Source organism: Pipistrellus kuhlii, unplaced genomic scaffold (assembly GCF_014108245.1).
Source record: "Pipistrellus kuhlii isolate mPipKuh1 unplaced genomic scaffold, mPipKuh1.p scaffold_m20_p_3, whole genome shotgun sequence".
NCBI lineage: Eukaryota > Metazoa > Chordata > Mammalia > Chiroptera > Vespertilionidae > Pipistrellus > Pipistrellus kuhlii.
In genome coordinates, this window is record NW_023425529.1 from 161285023 (window position 1) to 161298271 (window position 13249).

Genomic DNA, 13249 nt, shown 5'->3' on the forward strand with positions numbered 1-13249 from the left:
TATGCCCCTTCTAAATTTATAGCATTAAAATGTAATTTTTTAATGCTCTTAGAAAATTTTTTCATTGCCAACTTTATGCCAATTCTCACCCAGTATTTTTTTATTTGCACTGCTCATTTTTCTCATCCATATTATTAAAAATGTTTTTTTATCTCTTCAATCTTAAATGCTAAAAGGGTTTCAAATCAGAAGCTGTAAGAAGGACCCTCACAGAGCCCTATGACAAGAACTTTCTGGAATGAACTCTGGGATGTAAATCCAAGGATACTCATTGGGAAGCTTTGGTTTCTGAGACAGCCTAGAACAGAACTTGCAAAGGATAAAACCTGTTTTCTCTAAGAATCACTCTCTACGCTTTTTTGCTTATTTTAAGGCAATACATAATCAGTCACCTATTAAGTTTATTTTTACCATTATTTTTTTGTGGATTTTTATCTAATATAAACATTTCCTTCCTTATAAACTATAAAAATTTTATGAAATTTTATATACAAATTTTGCAGACTCAAAGGAAAACCTCAATAGTTAGCTAAGTAATATTCACAGATAAAACAATATGGCATCTTTTTAGGCATAACCTCACTTTTTTCAAAAACCCCATTCCAGTGTCTAAGAAAGAAAGACTTGTCCACAAACACATAAAAGTAAAAAACCAAACTGCCGATTAGTAGAAATAAATCATAATTCACCATGTAGAACATAAATATACAGAGGAGTATACAAGTCAGCCTATAAGTACTCTTCCACCAAAATAACAGAATTACAACCTGAGCATTTCAGAACCCTGTGTATTCAACATAAAAGTTTTTTATTTAACTTAAGTTGTTCTCATCTTGGTTTATTATAGAGCAAAAATAACATTTATACTTAGGAAATAATATCTTCCTTTAAAAATAAAATTTGTTCTATTTAGTATGTCTAAAGCCAGGACACTTCTGAGAGTAAAAGGGGACTAATAATAATTACTCTGGATCAACAGGCACAAATTAGTACTACCCATGCTAACTGCAACAAATGACCACTCCAACAAGAGCACTCAATGATTCTTCTAATAAGCTAAACCACTACTTCTTCAGTACCTAGATAGTACAGAGCAATGATTTTAAAAAGCAAAAAATGAGAGTGAAATGCAAAGAACTACAGGGTAGAAATTACATGTTATATTCTGACACCATATCTATTATATCTCTACTAGTCAAGACAACATGAACAAATCAATTAAACTTTCTGAAATTCAACTTTTATTGTATATCTGCAAAATGGGAACAATTACATTTGCCTTGCTAATTTTAGAACTGTTATTAGAAGTAAATATGAGAGAAAAGACTTTTAAATCCAGCAATATAAAATACTATATAATACTACTATAGTAATTAGCAATTTTCTTAAAAAACATCTATGTAATAATTTATTTAACTTTCCTGTATTTATTTGGGGTTTGTTTTACTTCATATCTAATAAATTAACTAGGATATATATCAGTGGAATTTGCATTCATGAGAGAATGATACAAAGACATGATAAAATGGTCCCTTTTGAAAAAGATGCAACAACTCACAGAAATCAAAGCATGCAGCTGGGAGGGATGGCCAATGAGCTCAACTGGCTTGCAAATTCCATTTATCATTAAAACCTTCAGGTGGAGTCCCAAAGGCCTTGCTACTTCCTATCTGCATTACAATGAGAGGAAAGGGTCCCTGCCTCATCTAGCCAATTCTCTACCCTGGTGAATGGTATTAACAGCAAGCAGTGGTAGGCTCAGGAAAACAGCTTTCTAGGCACTGTCTCCTAATGCTAACCACCTTGGAGATTTTCATCACTTTACATATTATTATCACCTCCTTCTACATACACAAAAATTAAGGCCAATAGGAGGTAACTTGTGCCAGATGGCATAACTATTAAAAGGTGAAGTCATCAAGACCCCTGAGCAATCTCACTTCAAACCACATTTCTAATCATCAGGCACATTGCTGTGTTGTGCTGTGCTGTATTGCAGTTTACGTTGGCTCTCTCTCTCTCCCCCTCGGTAATTTTTTGAAGACTTCATTAGAAATAATTACTACTACTCAAGAATCAATTTGAGGGCAAAATCCTATGCTGTTTAACTATTAAGGGAGTTGGCTGCCTCCTGTTAGGATGTAGAGGACCAGTTAGACACTGCCCCAGCTGTGACCATTCAGGTCAGCAGCAGCAGCAGCAGCTTGTTTCCATCTCTAGCTTCTGGAGCATTCCCAAATCCAGTCGCACTGTGTTGCCTGGGGCACAAACAGCAACCGGGAGTGTCTCAGTTCACAGGCCTGTGTGCCAACAGGGCCCTACTCAGAGAGCTGTGTCCGCTGGGAGCCCCTCTTCCGACATACTGTATTCTGATAACCCTAACACCTCTCTGCTCCCATTTTACCTCTGTTTTAACTGTTTATATTCTTTTGCTTTTGTAGTCTTCCAATAGCTATGTAAACAATGTGCTATATTTGATTATCTTTGTCAATACCAACTGTGCTTTCTATTTTCTTGAATGGTTCACGACTGATACAGTAGACATTACCAAAGCTCCTTTACTTAAAAAGAACCCTCGTAAGAAGCCTATCTAGCCGAAACCGGTTTGGCTCAGTGGATAGAGTAGGGGTGTCGAACTCAATCAGAGAAGGGGCCAAAATCTAAAATCCAGCCTAAACCGCGGGCCGAATGGTTTACTGAACAGTCATAACTGTCATTGTGATGGAAACACAGTGGAGTGCAGTGATGACAGCGTGGTGCGGGCCACATTGCAAGGCCTGGCGGGACGGATTTGGCCCGCGGGCCTTGTGTTTGACACATGTGGGATAGAGCGTCAGCCTGGGGACTGGAAGGTCCCAGGTTCAATTCCGGTCAAGGGCATGTACCTTGGTTATGGGCACATCCCTGGTAGGGGTGTGCATGAGGCAGCTGATCGATGATTCTTTCTCATCGATGTTTCTAACTATCCCTCTCTCTTCCTCTCTGTAAAAAAATCAATAAAATATATTTTTTTTAAAAAAAGAATCCTGTCTAATAAAAGAGTAATATGCAAATTGACCATCACTCCAACACACAAGATGGCCACCCCCATGTGGTCAAAGATGGCTGCCCCCATGTGAACACAAGATGGCCACTACAAGATGGAGGGCAGTTGCGGGGGATCAGGCCTGTAGGGGAAGGCAGTTAGGGGCAATCAGGCTGGCAGAGGAACAGTTAGACATCAATCAGGCTAGCAGAGGAGTGGTTAGGGGGTGATCAGGCTGGCAGGCAGAAGCAGTTAAGCACAATCAGGAAGGCAGGCAGGCAAGCAGTTGGGAGCCAGCATTCCTAGATTGTGAGAGGGTGTAGGCTGGGCTGAGGGACACACACCCTCATGCACGAATTTCATGCACCGGGCCTCTAGTTATTTTCATAAAATTTTAAGTGGATTAAGCATTTCCCAAAGTGAATGACATCAAAAATGTTCTAGTAATAATGAACATACCTGACCTACAAGTCCAAATGAACGGTCTAGACTCCTCTGGTCCGTGTACTTCCTGATTTTATTGTGTAACCATCCCAGCTCAGCAAGTCTGGATGTCGTATCCCTCAAAGATTTATTCAGGTTTGCCTAAAAAGTAAATATCAAGAGTTAAAAATTAACAATAAAATTTTATTTATTATTTTTCTCAACCATTTGTACTTTTAATGTAATTCTTGGGATTTGGCATATTTAATTTAAAAATAACTAATATACCATCATTAAAGTGAAATCAATGTGATTCTGAAAAACAAAAGCATCAAGTAGAGATGGCATAGAGTAAAACAGGCAGAGAAGTATAACACCTCTTAGTAAATGTTAAGCTCAAGTAGCATCACCCCAAGGAGTAACTGGTCAGGGTCCTCTAGCATGCCAGGGACGGTCTGTGATGTCAGTCACCTTGTTAAATAGCTGAGAGTCAAGAAGAACACACCATCAACAAGAAGGGGCTGTGGAAAGGGCAGAATCTAGAATGTGAAAGGAAAGCAAGCCGAGGCACCTTTTCTGGAAGCCAATATCCAGCAGCAAAGATGCCAAGCCATATCCTGTCCCTCAGGTATCTCTGACATCACCATCACGGGATACAGAAATCAGCTAAGTTTTGGGAACTGCATCAGTGAAAACAGGGAAAGGAAGAAATGCAAGGAAAAAGGGTGCAAAAGGATAGGAAAGGCTGACAAAGGGCCTTATAAGAAGACTACACAAGTCACAAACTGCACAGGGAAATATAAAGAATTTAATAGTGCAACTTGATAGATACATACAATTTTGGGTTTTGTTGTTTGTTTGTTTGTTTGTTTTGTTGTTAATTCTGACTCAAGGATATTTTTCCTTTGATTTTTAGGGAAAATGGGAGAGAGAAGGAAAGACAGAAAGAAAGATCAATATGAGAGAAACGTCAATTGGTTGCCTCTGCACGTGCCCCAACAAGGACCTGGAGGGGAGGAACCTGCAACCAAGGTAGGTGCCTTTGACCAGAATCAAACCCAGGAACTTTTGGTCTAGGGGCCGATGCTCTATCCACTGATCCAAACCGGCTAGAGCGGTACACACAGTTCTGTAAGTCCAGCCCTCATTACCCCAATAACACCTCTTAAATTAATAGTTCCTATGTGGTCTTAATAACATTTTCCTTTTTTAAAAATATTTTAGAAGGGGTTTTAGTTACTGTACCTTTCCCTCTGCTTTGTAACAATTCTCAGTGTTGTTCAGCTTGATGATTTTGCCATCTATGCCCTGGAATACGTATAAAATGTCTCTGACAAGGGCTGCCTCAGTAACATCCGAAGTACCTGCAAAATGGTTTTTATAAGAACACACTTACTGAAGAACACATTTTTAAGATGAAATGAATTTTATGACACAAATAGTTCCAGATTATATATTTACATTCAGGACCAAAATTTAAAACTAAGTAAACAAGCTTAAAATGGAAAAGAAAGCATGAAGTTATTAGAAACAATAATTTTCTGAAAAAAATATGGAGATCACAAAAGCCCTCATACGGAAGTCTTTTAGAAGACAATGCAGTATGTGGAAACTTAATATACAATATAATCAAAGAGCAGCACAAATCAATCACAAAAGGATGAATAATTATTTCATAGATGGTGTTTGGAAATACTGGCTAGTTACTATACAGCAAGTGTACAAATGTTGATCTATTCCCAATACTGCAGAAAAGTTATTTATAATTTCCAGAAACCTTGGAACAAAAGCTAAGTCAGAATTTAAGTGTTACCCAAAAGTAATGCCCTGATATCCACTATATCAGTGATAGGAGAAACTTAATCAGAGTACAGAGTCAGAGATCAGCACTCTCAGAACCCAGAAAGCACAGTCAGAACAAGTTTGTATTTCAGTCATGGGGAAAATATTCTATAAACATCAATTGATCAATTTGCTAGCATTATTGCTCAACCCTTACCTATCATTATTGACCATATTTATCTACTTTTTCCATCAATTACTGAGAGAAAAGTTGAATTTTCCAACTGTAATTATGGATTTGTCTGTTTTCCTTGCAATTCTTTCTGTTGTTCTTTGTGCATCTGAAGCTCTGTCAGTAGGTGAATATATATATTTCGGAGTGTTATTTCTTCCCAAACAACTGATTCTTTGTTATGAAATGTCCTTCTGTCCTTTCTAACACGCATGCCTCTATCGACTTTAATAATACTAGTATAGCCACCCATCTTTCTCAGGGTTAGTGATTAAAAGAGGTATTCTTTTCATCCCTTTACTTGCAACCTATTTGTGTCCTTATATTTAAAATGTTTCTTTTTTCTTTTAAATATTTTGAACAAAGTATCTATCCTCATAAATTTAATGTGTGCTTGCCAATAAGCTTGCATTAAATGTACCTTAATTCAAGTGTTTTTTATTTATCCCCCAGTTTTCTTCCTTTGTATTTCTCCTGCTCTTTTGGATTAATCAAGTACATTTTTAAGTCCTTTTATTTCTTAACTTTGTATAGAGCACAGATTTGAAGGCACTGGTTAGGGATCAGGAGTCATAGCAAACAAAAAGAAAGAAGCAGAGAAAGGCACTCTGACTCCATCTAGGCACTAGCTTCTGTACCCAAGAGCACACACCTGTCACGTCACAGGACAGCTAGAGGCTGGTAAGTGCAGCTACATGGGGACAGGCCAAGCTGTGTATGAATGTCCTCACAAGTCTAAAAGGCACAGCTCCCATCCTACACAAGGACAGAAAATAGCTAGAGTAATTTCAAAATCAGTAGATTATGAACCAACAATAAAACCCATTCTTCTATTTTTTAGGATAACAATGTTCCAAATATCGCTATTTATAGTTTTCTCAAGTAAGAAATTCAAGCTTTCTTTGGAATCTAACAGAACTTTAAAAATCAATGAGGCATTCAATTAACCCACCAAATACATATTCAACTAGTTTCTTCAACATTCTAGGCACTATGCTAGTTACTTGCACAGTGAACAAGACAGAAATGTCCCTCCTTCATGGAACCTAGACTTATGGTGGAAGATGGTCACTTTTACTAGGGGGCCTACTCCAGCCTGGATACACTTTCTCAGGAAGAAAATCAGAATAAAAAGAGAGGGGGACTGTGACAAGAAAGGGAAGAGAGGTCCAGACGGAAAAGAAAAAACAAAAACAAAAAAAAAACACCACTATGACAATGACCCAAAAAGTGGATGGCGCTGGTGAATACAAGGTAGGGTAACATGGGGTGACAAAACCAAACTTACCAAGGCATCACAGACAATATTTATAATTCTGAATTTCATCATGAGAACAAGAAACCACTCAAAAGTTATGATCAGTATTTTAAAACAAGTGAAGCATAAATTCTAAATGTTAAAAAAAAAAAAAAAAAAGCTCCATTAAAATATATCCTTACTCACCACCTGCATCCCAATCTCTCCTTGGCCTTGTCACAGTGCGAGAAACAGTGTTGGGTATACCTTTTGAGGTAGTGGTTTGTAACGAAGGCTGGTTTCCAGTTAAAGCCCATGCTAGGCGCGACCCCAACTGCTGTCGAAGACAGTCTCCTACCCCTGTAGCTTGATGAGACTGTCTAAAAAAAGAAAAGAGCATTTTATATCTTCAAATACCACGCAATGAAGAGACAAAAACACTTCCAGAAATCGTTCTTATTTAACTACAGTGAATTATATAATCTTATAAATCTGAGACAGGTGAATGACGTAATCATATCCAAATATAACAATGATCAGTCCAAACTCAGTCCAAACTCTCCAAGCTCTTACTGCCACCTTCACACGTATTTCCCACCATAAAAAAACAAAATCTGACTTTTCTTTACAAACATATAACATACACTATCATGTAAAACTACTTTGAAATGCATTACTAATGTTAACATCGGTATTTAAAAAAAAACATTTTTATTGATTTCAGAGAGGAAAGGAGAGGGAGAGAGATAGAAACATCAGTGATGAGAGAATCATTTATCAGCTACCTCCTACACACCTCACACTGGAGATCCAGCCCACAACCTATAATGTGTCCTGACCAGGAATCAACCAATAACCTCCTGGTTCATAGGTTGATATTCAACTACTGAGCCACACAGGCTGGACTTAACTTCAATATTAACACCATTTCATTCACTCAACATTTATTGAGTACAGGAGTGAAAAAATCTAGATTATGTCTCACTTCCCTGACCTTACTTGTCTCCCAGCCTTCATGGTGCTCAATAGGAAAAGAAAAACTTAATTTATAATTATTTTTTTAAATGTACAAATAAAATCTAAGGAAAAAGCACATTCAAGGTCTAAAAGTTAACTTTGAATAATTGGGAGATGATGTCAAAGATGCTCTTTGAAGATTTAAGAATATGACAGCTGATTTCCAATAAAATACGTTTTGAAAACTGTAACAAATTTATCACCTCCTTAGAGTAAAAATACAAAAATAAAAATTTCAACAACGCCACTGCTTCTTCCAAGTGGCAGAGCTCTGATTTATTACTGGTAGGTCCATCTATAATCCACTGATGGAGTAAGAGAGGTAATCAAAAACCAGAAACAGCTCTTACATTTTTCAATGGGAAAAATACCAAAACTATGTCTTTGAATACAGTTCTAAATTTAAGAGAAAAATTCCAAAAAACCACTTCAGTTCAAAGTTCTCTACAAAGTCGTTTTCCATATAATGACAATAATTATTTCAAATTCTAAGGTAAAAATGAGAAAGTGTCTACTCCTTTAGTCAGAATAAAAGTTTGAGATTAAACTTATAGAATGTAAGTCTTTCTAGAACTCTAGACTCTTATTTATAATCCATCTGTATGGTACATTCTACTTTATAATAACTTGAACATAATTTTATTAAGTCAACAATAATTTATAATTATATTATGCTCATGTGGAAAACATCATTTGATGGTGAATCCTTGGTCACTATTCTTCTGGGATTTTATAATAGTCCACTTTAATATGATTTTCAGGAATGAACCATGCATTGAAATGTGTTTGTAAAAATAAACAACCAAAGTTCTATCCATTAATACACTGGTATCAGCTGTATTCTCAAACATAAATTCTATATTTCTGAAAAATGTAATTAGATGTGGCAGCAGGTTAATTTACAAAGTATTATGTGTTCCATAGTTTCTCATCTTAATTCACTTGTACTTTAAGATGCCATAATTTTTAGTTTGAAGATCTTGCATGTGAGGAGACAGCTTTATTTTAATTTATTCAAAATAATTCAATGAAGAGAATCGCATGCATTAATTAAGGGGACAACATTCACTGAGAGATAAATATGAAAATGTAGCAAGAGAAATGTCAATCAGTTACCTCAAAGTGGAAGGCTCTGCACATCATGCTTGTAAAACTAGGTCCTTTACTAATATGCATTTGCATTAATAGCTTGAGTTAGCCAAAAATCTATAGTCAACTAAGATTAGAAGTGGAAAGAATTCCCATCTGAAACTGAGTATTTAGGGAGAGTAAAATCCAAAGACCAAACATATTAGACACAGTGCCTACAACATTCCTGACACATACTAGTTCAAGCTTCTAAAGGTAGTTTCAGTGACCACAAAATGCCTGATTAAAAGTCTGAGGACTTTCCTATTTCTACTATTTCAGGAATCAATCATGTAGAATTGATTTACCCTGGAACAGATTGTGGTGTAGGTGTCGGGCCATTTAGGGCATACATGCTGATACTGCTGATGCCACTGCTTCCCATACTGCCAGAGCTCTGTGCTGACTGGGTGCTGCGATCCTGGTAGTTCAATGGGAGAGTCTGAGGCCGGGCATAGTAGTAGGGAGTTGAGTGAGCATCTCTTGGTAATGCTTGGGCAAATAATGTGGCATAGCTAGAAACCTGAAAATAAATTAAAATGTATTAAGTATATGAAGACTTTTCCCAATTCAACAAAGATAATGTGTGTTTAGATTTTAGATCTATTTCTGTAACTGAATTTTGCACTTATCAGACAATAAATTAGTTGTTATACGTTTCAAATATGCCAGAACTGATACAGTTTTAGAAGTTTTCTGAACAATAAAACTCCTAGGTGATGTGAGAACTAAACACTTTATTCAGAATCCATGCAAACTAGAACTCTAATTACTAGTTTGGCAATCTTATATGATGAAAGAACGCACATTCAGAATAAGACTTTAGATATAAATATGACTCTTTCACCCACACTCTTCAACTTTTAAGCACTCGAATTTCTGTAGTAGAGCATTTTATTATAACAAACATACTGGCACATGGAGTAGCCAATTTGCTTTTTCAAACACTGCACAAGTCAAAAAACAACAAAGTTTTCACTGGTATTACTAATTAACGTTCATAATGATATCTAAAAACACAAAAAAATTTATAAAAGGTCACCTAACTCAAAAATTATGCAGCTATGCTAATATTAATAATTTCATACAGTAAAAATTTGAAAACTGCTAGTTTATGCTCTATTTAATTGAACATTGTTATATTTGAATAACAATCTTGAAAAACATTTTAAGAAAACACAGAACAATTATTAAAATTGTCCTTTAAAAAAAAAAAAAAAAAAAAGAGGGGGAATCTCTTAGCATTTCCATGACTGCCCAAAAAACAAGACCGGCTTGTTTTATGCATACTATTTTCTTAGCCCAATTTCTATAAAAATTTGGCATAGCTGTCCCAACAAAAGATGGAAAGTGTCCTTTACAAAGGTATCGACCTGGCAAAATATAGCTTCTCACCTTGTTTGGCTGCCTGCGTGGATCTTCACTAAGGCTTAGCAGGAGGTAGAGAATTGACCATTTATTTTTCAAAACTCCCTGTTTAGAAAAAAACATTAAAAGGACAATGTTGTACTACTTACTCCCCAGTTTTATCCTTATCTCTTCTAAATTATCCTTATTTCCAAAATAGAATTACATTTTAAAATTCACTCAGTAACGTCAAATCTAAATTTGTTTATTTTCCAAGCACTGCAAATAGCACTATCCATCAGAAGGCTAGAGATAATGTCCTCAAGAGGTAGTTTCTTTGGAATCTTTAATCCCCTGAAAACTAACTCCAAAGTCCCTAATAAGAACATGTTTTTTAAATTACCCTATTCCTAAATAACAATATTTTCCCTTTGAAATAATTCTTGTAATAACCAACTTTCCAAATATAGTGATTATAAGAAAAATGTCATCATACATAAAATTCGTGTTACTCCTACCCCTATCAATGTCCCATTTAGGCCACAAAATAGAGTATTATAAAAAATTATTTTAGCCCTGGCTGGTGTGGCTCAGTTGGTTGAAGAATCGTCCTGAACATGGAAAAGATGCAGGCTCAATTCCCAATCAGAGCATATTCCTAGATTGCAGATCCAATCTCCATTTGTGATGCATATGGGAGGCAACCGATGAATGTTTCTCTCTCACATCAATGCTTTCTCTTTTTTTCTCTCTCCCCCTTCCTCTCTAAAATCAATAAACATATCCTGGGGCAAGGATTTTAAAAATAGTAAACTGAAAAAAATTCAAAAGTGCAAGATATAAGTCTCAGCATCACACATAACCAAACTCAAGATCTCAGATGTCAGGATTACTAACTCCTAGGTTTCTATGTAAGGTTTTTCAACAGATTTCGTTAATTTCCCACTACCTATCCCTCTGCCCTGATTCACAACCATTAACAGCAGCCCACCCTCAATACGTTTCATCCAAATTTCATGAGCATTCTACTTTATTCACATAGCCTTACCTTTTGTATGCACAGGCTAGAATATAACAATATATTTATTTACAAAACAAATTATGGGATGGTTACTTACATTATACAAGTTCTTCATTATATAAAATGTTCTTTGAAAGTTTCTCTAAAGAATAAGCTCATCCTGGGTATTTAAATTATTCCCTAATCTGAAAAATTGATTTACACAGGACTTTGCAGAAAACAACAAAGTATCCAGCTGAGACAGCACAGGAAGAAAGAGGCTCAGTCCAGTGGTAAGTAGACAAATGGGCAAATTATTTCAGTATGATAAATATAATTTCAGACACAGGAGGATCATTCAAGTGCTCCGGGCTCAGGAAAGGAGTCCCAGAGGAAAGGTGAGTCTCTTAGAAAGATGGGTGATGCAGCCCTAGCCAAAATGACTCAGTGGATAGAGCAAATTGGCCTGTGGACTGAAGAGTCCCAGGTTCAATTCTGGTCAAGGGCACATGCGGGCTTGATCCCAGTAGGGAACATGAAGAAGGGAGCCACATCAACGATTCTCTCTCATCATTGATGTTTCTCTCTCTCTCCCTCTCCCTTCCTCTCTTAAATCAACAAAAATATATTTAATAAAAATTTTAAAAAGTGGATGATGCAAAAGCAGAAAAGGGGGATAGGCATGGCTTCCTTCAAGGAACTGAAAGAAAGAAATTTCGCTGAAGCCAGACATAAGAACAGAAACTGAAAATTAATGAAGGACCAGATCAAAGGGTGCCTTGTAGGCTGTACCAAGAAATTTGGATTTTTAAGGTGAAGACAATAGGCAGCCTTGAAGAATTCCATGAAAAGGAATGGATCCACTTACTGACAATTCCGCGGAGAATGGACTAGAGGAAAGATAAAGCAAAACACAGAAGCCCTCGTTAGTAAATGGCAGTTATCTGGGGGGTGGAAATGACCAGAGGCTGAGCTGTGATTCTCTGACTATCTGCTAAGGTTACTGTGACTAACCCCATAAGCTGAGCTTCTGGGGCTAAATAACTCCCTTAAGGAACAAGACCAAGGAGCCAAACGTTGTCTGTTTATCTCCAAAGAGCTACTCTCTATCAATCCCGTTTCCTTCTAAGAGTTAGAGGGCAGTTAGTCATCAGCAGCTGTCATTTAAAGGAGGCCTGCTGGGACAAGTCCTTACAGACATCATATCCCATAATCATTACAACCACACTGAGACACAGCTTTATTCTCTTCATTCCATAAATAAATGAAGCAGAGGTGTAAGTTAAATAACTTAACCACAAAGCTTTAGGCCAGGATTCAAACCCAGGTCTGCCTGACTCCAGAGGAACACATAAGAGGCATACTAAGAGAAACAATCAATAAAACTTGGGGCCGAAGCCAGTTTGGCTCAGTGGTAGAGCGTCGGTCTGCAAACTGAAAGGTCCCAGGTTCGATTCCAGTCAAGGGCATGTACATTGGTTGCGGGCACATCCCCAGTGGGGGGTATGCAGATGGCAGCTGGTCGATGTCTCTCTCATCTATATTTCTGGCTCTCTCTCTCTCTCCCTTCCTCTCTGTTATAAATCAACAAAATATATATATATTTTTTTTAAAACTTGGTAACAGATCAAATTTGGGGAGAGAGGTAGAGTCAAAATAACATGCAGATTTCTAGACTTTGGCAATCGATGAATGGTGTTACCATTCATCAACAGGGAGAACATGGAAAGAGAAGCAGGTTTATTGTGGGTAGATGAGCATGGACTCCTAGAGGTATGAAGTCTTTAAAGTATGATCCTTTCAATTCCCAGGATGCTGAGCTGCAAACTCCTGTATTTCCTAAGGAATGCCTACTAAAAATGCCCTGTAGGCATCAAGAACACAGCAGACATTCTACCTGTGCAGCAACCATCCTAGGTTAGATCCTCAGCTGTTTTAGAAAAACAAAGATGTGTACGAGGTGGAGAGTGGAGAAAGTACCAAAACAAAACCGAAAACTGTGCACAAAAAATTAGTAAGCAACATATTTAAAGATGGTGTCAACTTTTTTTTTTAACA

At 36.9% G+C, this 13249-nt stretch overlaps 1 protein-coding gene across 3 annotated transcripts in view; it reads right to left on the reverse strand.

Annotated features, from left to right (window-relative positions):
• The window catches only part of TUBGCP3 (tubulin gamma complex associated protein 3), an 87225-nt gene that overhangs the window by 57191 nt on the left and 16785 nt on the right, over positions 1 to 13249 (reverse strand). For 2 of the 3 annotated variants that reach the window (XM_036456105.2, XM_036456103.2), the window contains exons 4-8: positions 10240 to 10317; positions 9153 to 9367; positions 6907 to 7079; positions 4694 to 4812; positions 3485 to 3610 (exon numbers count right to left, since the gene is read on the reverse strand). In XM_036456105.2, coding sequence (XP_036311998.1) covers positions 3485 to 3610; positions 4694 to 4812; positions 6907 to 7079; positions 9153 to 9367; positions 10240 to 10317 — 711 coding nt within the window. The remainder of the gene's footprint in view (positions 1 to 3484; positions 3611 to 4693; positions 4813 to 6906; positions 7080 to 9152; positions 9368 to 10239; positions 10318 to 13249) is intronic. The other variant, XM_036456104.2, reaches the window with a different exon arrangement.